The 8457-nt window shown below is 39.9% G+C and overlaps 1 protein-coding gene across 1 annotated transcript; it reads right to left on the bottom strand.

Annotated features, from left to right (window-relative positions):
- Nucleotides 1-3132: 3132 nt before the first annotated feature.
- On the bottom strand, nucleotides 3133-4068 carry LOC129887901 (uncharacterized). Its single transcript, XM_055963139.1, has one exon. It carries the CDS (start codon nucleotides 4066-4068, stop codon nucleotides 3133-3135), a length of 936 nt encoding a protein of 311 aa, XP_055819114.1.
- Between the last annotated feature and the right edge of the window lie 4389 nt (nucleotides 4069-8457).

The following is an 8457-nucleotide window of genomic DNA, read 5'->3' as shown; positions in this document are numbered from 1 at the left end:
ACGAATTTCAGAATATGAAAGAAGGGAAACAAATTCTTAATGTCCTATAGCCTCCTGATTATAAGTGTGGTGCACAACACACCCATAAGCAAGACTCTACTAGACACGGCTTCATAGACTCCCTAGGACACTTGAACTCTGTGCTCTGATACCATGTTTGTCACGCCCCGGGAGGGTACCCTAGACGTAACCGGCACTCAGAAACCATTTCTGGCTCCCAAGCGAACCACATAGCCTGATCACACATCTGTTCATTCATTCGATCAGCGGAAGACAAAATAATAAAGAAAATATTCAGTGGGCAACTCAAACCTTAGTCTAACTCAAAGAATAAAGGCCATGGGCCAACAAATTCAACTCTAATATTTATCATTATAAACAGTTTGACGAGAATAACTCAATCGACTCATCACTATCTAGTCTATGAAGCCTCTATCACTACTATCTAATTGGTGCCAATGACATGTTCATGGCTACCTCAAATCAAAATGAAAAGGGCTAACTCAATGTAAGAATACACAAACGGTGTCCTCCGAATGTAGGGGAGGACTCACCAATACGCTGAGTGCGAATAGATCCCCAATGATGCTCCTATTGACGATCTCTTAAACCTGTCTCTGCATCATGAAACGATGCAGGCCAAATGGCGTCAGTACGTGGAATGTACTGGTATGTAAAATGGCAGAATGAAACATACCTCAAGGAAGAATAGCAGCGGTCCAAATATTTCAGGCTTATTAAGCAGAATGGAAGCTGTTAAACAGCTACTGGTATAGCCTAATCTCTTCCCTATTTCTCCAGAAATTGTGACAGTTACTTAGTTTCTTTGTTGCAAGTTTTTAAATAGTAAATTGTTGGTGAATTATGATAAAATCTTAAGAATACCTTCAAGTTACAATGTTTGGTTTCATTTGTGTTTTCCATATAAAACTTAACATTATTTAATACAGTGTTTGGTTCCAGTTTTTTTTTCTTCCTATAATTAGTACATGTATAAAGTATGGTTGAATCTATACATTATTTTATGTGGGATAGTGTATGGAATAATAATGCGAGGATTATTAATAATCCTTTGTGATTAATCCGTGTGTTACTAGTTCCCACATAACATGCTTCCCAAGTTGCTCGGACTCTCCAAAAATGTTGCCGCAAGTGTCTCGGATACTCCAAATTACACTACTTTTGAAGGATATGCACGCACCCAGTGACAATTTTGAAGATTCCGAGCAACATAGCTTGCTTCTAAACCAAGTGATCCTTCTAATAGTTGATTATTTTCCTTTTAGCTCAGTGTCTTATTGTTATCAAATTTGTGTTTTGTTCACTTTGGCCTTTGGAAAATCATATGCTATATTAAGACAACCATGAATAGCCTTTTGGCTGAGTCTCATCTTTGGCACAGTTGGATTTTTGATGTTCAAAAGTATTGAACATATCATATAACACTGCCACATTTTGTGAGTTCATGGTGTTACATGTAAGTTTTCCCAAAATACTACTTTTTCCCTCCCAATTTATGTAATGCACTTTAATTGAGTTTAGAGATGGATTAAAAATTTGAGGTTTGTGGGATTTGGAGTTTATTATATATATACATATTTAGTGAATTTTTCAACAAATATATACGGTTTGGACCAAAGTTATTAAATTTTTTCTAGCTCGTACTTCTCATGCTAGCTCCGACCTTGACTCGGATGGAGTTTAAGTAAGAAAGAAATACTTTTTTAAATTTGTGGTCTAAAACAAACCATACATATTTGTGTGGCTATAAATTATCTTATTAAGGATAAAATAAGAAGTTTAAAGTTAAATTATTTTTAAATATAGAAAAATATCATTCTTTGGTACAAACTAAAAAAGAAAATATATCACATAAAGAAGCTTAGATACCGACTCTGATCAACATATTTGTGCATTAGATGCATGTATATTAATGATTGCATTTATGTGAAGAATATGTAATCCTACAAGTCCTATTTTTTTTAGAATGAGTGCATTAGATGCATATTTACCTATGTATTAGATGCAAATGAATATAGGTTCATCTTGTTTGAGGAGGTGACAAGTGTTTGTAACCTCAAAATAGGCCAATTAAACATTGACACTTGTCCAAATTATGACCATTGTGAATAACCTCAAAATGAGCCAATTAAACATTGACGCTCGTCAAAATTATGATAAGGGTCACTAACCTCCAAATACTGCAACAACAATAGCAACATACCCAGTGAAATCTCACAAAGTGCAATCTGGAAGGGGTGAATGTACAATATTCCCACAACCTTGGAGATAGAGAGGCTATTTTCTATAGACCCTCAGCTTAAAGGAAAAACAATTCAAAGCAGTACTAAAATAGAAATAACAAAAGTGAGGACGCTTGAAAAAAATACTATAGAAAGTATGGCGAATTATTTTGAACAATAACTATAACAAAATAATACGATAATCGAACTAAAGAAACAACAAATAGTATCAGAAACCGAAGGACAAGAAACTACAAGACTAATGCTGCCTACAATTAGTAGTATGGAAGGTAAGTGCGACAACACTCTACTACCTTCTACCCTAATTTGTGTCCTCCAAAACCTCTTATTTACAATCATGTCCTCGGTAAGCTGAAACTGCGTCATGTTCTTTCTAACCACCTCTCCCCAATACTTTTTTGGCCTATCTGTATCTCTTTGAATCATCCTTAGCCAACCTCTCACATCTCTATATTAAGGCATCCGTGTATCTCTTCACATGTCCAAATCATCTTTTAAAGTACTTTGTAGACGAATCTTGGAGATGATTTTTTCTACTTTTGTGTAAGTACAACAACAACAACAACCCAGTGAAATCCCACAACGTGGGGTCTGGGGAGGGTAGAGTGTACGCAGACCTTACTCCTACCAAGGTAGGACGGCTGTTTCCGAGAGACCCTCGGCTCAAAAAAGGCATAAAAGGGGGTCAGATAAGGTTAAGAAATTCAAAGCGCTATAGAAAAATAAATAACGAAGGCATCACAGATAAAATAGAGTAATCAAAAGTACTGAAAGCAATAAATAGTAACAGAAATAGCAGAAATGAAAGTACAAGGAATTGTAATGTGCTAGTGCGCCTATGAATAGGGAAGAATAACGAGACTATGTACTAGCCTTCTACCCTAATGTGGGTCCTCCACAGCCTCCTATCTAATGTCATGTCCTCGGTAAGCTGTAACTGAGCCATGTCCTGTCTAATCACCTCTCCCCAATACTTCTTCGGCCTACCCCTACCTCTTCTGTAACAATCCATGGCCAACCTCTCACACCTCCTCACTGGGTCATCTGTGTCTCTCCTCTTCACATGCCCAAACCATCTCAGTCGTATTTCCCGCATCTTGTCTTCCACCGAGGCCACTCCTACCTTGTCCCGAATAGCCTCATTTCTAATCCTGTCGCTCCTGGTGTGACCACACATCCATCTCAACATTCTCATCTCGGCAACTTTTATCTTTTGAATGTGAGAGATCTTAACTGGCCAACACTCTGCCCCATACAACATAGCCGGTCTAACCACCACTTTGTAGAACTTGCCCTTAAGTTGTGGTGTCACCTTCTTGTCGCATAGCACTCCGGAAGCGAGCCTCCATTTCATCCACGCTGCCCCAATACGATGTGTGACATCATCGTCAATCTCCCCGCTGCCTTGCATGATAGACCCAAGATACTTAAAACTACTTCTCTTTTGAATGGCTTGGGCACCAAGCTTAACTTCCACGCCATCCTCCTGAGGTGTCTCACTAAACTTGCACTCTAAGTACTCTGCCTTGGTCATACTCAGCTTAAACCCTTTAGACTCCAAGGTATGTCTCCAATCCTCCAGCTTAGCATTAACTCCACTACGAGTCTCATCAATCAGGACTATGTCATCCGCGAAAAGCATACACCATGGCACCTCACCTTGAATTTGTCGCGTCAATGCATCCATTACCAAGGCAAATAAAAATGGACTTAGAGCTGATCCTTGATGCAACCCCATCCCAACTGGGAAATGCTCTGAGTCCCCTCCTACTGTCCTTACCCTGGTTTTGGCTCCCTCATACATTTCCTTGATCACCCTAATGTATGCCACAGGTACATCTTTAGCCTCCAAACATTTTCATAGTATCTCTCTTGGAACTTTATCGTAGGCCTTTTCTAAGTCGATGAATACCATATGCAAGTCCCTCTTCCTCTCCCTATATTGCTCCACCAGTCTCCTCATAAGATGGATGGCTTCTGTAGTTGAGCGTCCCGGCATAAATCCGAACTGGTTCTCTGAAATAGACACGCCTCTCCTTACCCTCATCACCACCACTCTTTCCCACACTTTCATAGTGTGGCTTAGTAACTTGATACCTCTATAGTTGTTGCAACTCTGGATATCCCCTTTGTTTTTGTATAGAGGGATCATTACGCTCGACCTCCATTCTTCAGGCATCGTTGCCGTTTTAAAGATGACATTAAATAACCTAGTCAGCCACTCCAAACCTACCAAGCTGGCGCTCTTCCAAAATTCCCCAGGAATCTCGTCAGGTCCGGTTGCTCTTCCCCAGCGCATCCTACGAACAGCACCCTTAACCTCTTCGACCTTAATACTCCTGCAATATCCAAAATTGCGACGCCTCTCTGTATGTTCCAAATCTCCCAACACAAAGTCTCTGTCCCTTACGTCATTCAAGAGTTTATGGAAGTATGACTGCCACCTCTGTTTAATGAGAGTCTCTTCTACCAATACTTTTCCATGCTCGTCCTTAATGCACTTCGCTTGATCCACATCGCGTTCCCTTCACTCCCGCGCCCTGGCTAGCTTGAACAATTTCCTATCCCCATCTTTTTCTTCTAGTTCAGCATAAAGGCGTTCAAAAGCTATCGTTTTTGTCGTCGAAACAGCCGACTTCGCCTCCTTCTTCGCTATCTTATAAAGTTCCTTATTCGTCCACTTCTCCACCTCATCCGTGCTTTCTATCAACTTCACGTACGCCATTTTCTTTGCTTCCACCTTCCCTTGCACTTCTACATTCCACCACCAGTCCCCTTGATGTCGACTACGACTACCTGTCGAGACTCCCAACACTTCCCTTGCTACAACCCTAATACAACTAGTCGTCCTATCCCACATACTGTTCGCATCCCCACTACAATTCCAAGCCCCCATGTCCTTCAATTTCTCTCCCATCTCCAGGGCACTAGCCGTGGTCAAACTCCCCCATCTGATCCTAGGTCGATCATTCCCGACCCTCTTCTTCATCGTCATCTTGATCCCTAAATCCATTACCAAGAGCTTATGTCGGGTTGTAAGGTTGTCTATCGGAATGACCTTGCAGTCTTTGCACAGACCTTTATCATCCTTCCTAAGGAGTAAAAAGTCTATCTGAGTCTTAGCCACCGAACTACTGAAGGTTACCAAGTGGTTTTCCTTTTTTGGGAAATTCGAATTAACTATCACCAACCCAAAAGTTCTTGCGAACTCCAAAAGTGAAACTCCTCCTCCATTTCTGTCCCCGAAGCCAAAGCCTCCATGCACATCGTCATACCCTCCCGAAATAGACCCGATGTGCCCATTGAAGTCCCCTCCCACGAAAAGCTTCTCAGTAGGCGGTATGCTTCCCACTAACTCGTCCAAATCCTCCCAAAAGCGCCTCTTCTCCTCCTCTGCTAAGCCCGCTTGCGGCGCATAAGCACTAATAATGTTCAAAGTGGTCCCTTCAACGACCACCTTAATCGACATCATCCTATCAGTGATTCTCCTAACCTCCACCACCTGATCCCTTAGATCACTGTCTACTAAAATGCCTACCCCATTCCTATACTTTGATCTACCAGAGAACCAAAGCTTATACCCGTCTACCTCCTTAGCTTTAGTACCTACCCATTTGGTCTCTTGGACACAAGCTATATTAATCTTCCTTTTCTTAAGAATCTTAACTAGCTCTATTGACTTTCCCGTTAACGTCCCAATGTTCCAAGAACCTACTCTTAGTCTAGACTCTCCTTTAACCCATTTACCCCTCCTTACCCTCGTCCCCGACCCTAAATGAGAACATGACCCTAATCTACCATCACTATCCAAAGCCACGAAAACGCGTATGAACTACTAAAGTATTCAATGGTCTAAAGTCAGCAAAATATAACGACAAGTGTATGAACAAAGAATATTTGGAAACCGGAGGTACCAACTCCAGTTGAAAAGAACCTGGTTCACGCCGGAAATATTGTTCGCGCGCTGAAAATACTGTTCACCTTGAAACACTGTTCACGCGCCGGAAACACTGTTCACGCGCCGGAAACACTGTTCATGCGCCGGAAACACTGTTCACTCGCCGGAAATACTGTTATGTTCTAATATTTTCACCATAGCTTTCTTTACTTTTGTATTTGTCAAATCTATTTTGAAAAAACTTTTTTTAGCCGAGTTAAGGTCGGAGCATGAGAAGTACGGGCTTGACAAACTTAATGACTTCGGTCCAAACAAAAATTCACCAAATATGTATTTATAAAAAAATTCAAAACATACAAGCCTCAAATTTTTAATCCATCTTTGATCTTAGTTAAAGTGCATTACATAAATTGGGACGGAGAAAGAAGCCCGGTGCACTAAAGCTCCTGCTATGTGCAGGGTTCGGGGAAGGGCCCGACCACAAGGGTCTATTGTACGCAGCCTTACCTTGCATTTCTGCCAGAGGCTGTTTCCAAGGCTTGAACCCGTGACCTCCTGCTCCCATGGCAGCAACTTTACCAGTTACTCCAAGGCTCCCCTTCCTAGGACGAAGAAAGTAATATTTGGGAAAACTTACATGTAACACTAAAAACTCCTACAAAATATGACAGTGTTATATTGTACGTTCAATACTTCTGGACTCCAACTGTGTCAACGATGAGATTTAGCCAAAGGCTATCCATGGTCGTCTTAATATAGCATATGGTTTTCCAAAGCCCAAAGTGAGCATCAACACAAATTTAATAACAATAAGCCACTGAGCTAAAAGAAAATAGTCAACTATTTTGAAGGATCACTTGGTTTAGAAGCAAGTTATGTGGGAATTAGTAACGCATGGGTTATTACTAATCCTCACATTCTTATTCCATACACTATCCCGCATAAAATAATATATAGATTCCATCATATCTTTTACAAATATTAGTTATGCGGAAAAGAAAATTGGAACCAAACATTGTATTGAATAATGCTAAGTTTTATATGGCAAAAATATGAACCAAACATTGTAACTTGAAGGTATTTCAAAGACTTACAATAGTTCACCAACCATGTACTATTTAAAAACTTGCAACAAGAAAACTAAGTAAATGTCACAATCACTTGAGAAATACTCTAGGAAGAGATTAGGCTATACCAGTAGCTGTTTAGCTGCTTCCATAATGTTTAATAAGCCAGCAATCTCCATATCCATTCTCATTTTCATCTCATAATAATCAGAATGAGCATTCTGCAAGGTCTTTAAGCTCTTTGAATTTTTTTCTCCTCCGTTTTCTGCATGCATAGTTTGGAGAGTTTTTCATGATACTCTTTGTGCAGTTTCTCACTCTCCAGCCAAGACAACTGCCTTAAACTCACTGCTTCTCCTCGTGTATCATCTGCACGACTCTGAAACATTTGTGCCGTTGTTTCTTTGATGCGGACAACGCTTCCCAAGCTATCAAACTCATCTTTCTTCGATCGTTTCACTTACCATCTATCTTCTATCGTTTTGATAGCTGTGAAACAAGCGTTAACATCATTTGTATAAGGATCAATAGGCCTCATATCTTTTTGTCCACTTGAAGAGATGTCATAGAATGAGGATTTGGGAAAAGGGAGGTCGACGCAGGAAGATCATCAACTGCATGTTTTCCAAGACTAGTTAGATTACTAAAGTCTGACCATCCATCGCTGCCTGTTACTTAAAGAAAATATAAATTAGTAAATAAATGACATGTTTTGTGTCAATGAAACATGATGTGGACGCTGAAGAACTAAGGGGGACTGGGATAAGTGTTTCCACTGATACTCTCTAATTCTTCTTATTTCATAGAGGTTAAAGCAGCACAATACTTGAAAATTGAAAAAATTCAACAAACTTATTAATTGGAAAACAGAAATTTATCTCAAATTGCAACTAGGAAATAAATGATTCTTTAAATACAATACCATGAACAATTTAATAAATTGCCCATTGCTAAGTGTCCCACATCGGTTGTGGAACTGGTTTCCTTATAGGGTTTTGCACATTCCTCACCTCATCAGCTAGCTTTTCGGGTTGAGTTTTGCCCAAGATCCATTTTTTCTTACAAAAATGCCAAATCTTGCTTCCTATTAAGGGGCAATTTTTATAAAACTTCCGTCTCAAATTATCTATGGTGTTTCTCTTTTACGTGCCCCTTAAGAAAACATTAATTAAGAAGGATTTTTTTTGACTATTCTACCCTCATTTATGTCTTAAAATATGGTCTCTGT

This window comes from Solanum dulcamara, chromosome 4, assembly GCF_947179165.1.
Source record: "Solanum dulcamara chromosome 4, daSolDulc1.2, whole genome shotgun sequence".
Classification (NCBI taxonomy): Eukaryota; Viridiplantae; Streptophyta; class Magnoliopsida; order Solanales; family Solanaceae; genus Solanum; species Solanum dulcamara.
The sequence above is the reverse complement of the archived record's forward strand: the minus strand, read 5'-3'. Positions and strand labels throughout refer to the sequence as shown.

Excerpts from the sequence above, each read along its gene's own strand:
- LOC129887901 (XM_055963139.1), bottom strand. The coding sequence starts at position 4,068 with ATGTATGAGGGAGCCAAAACCAGGGTAAGGACAGTAGGAGGGGACTCA.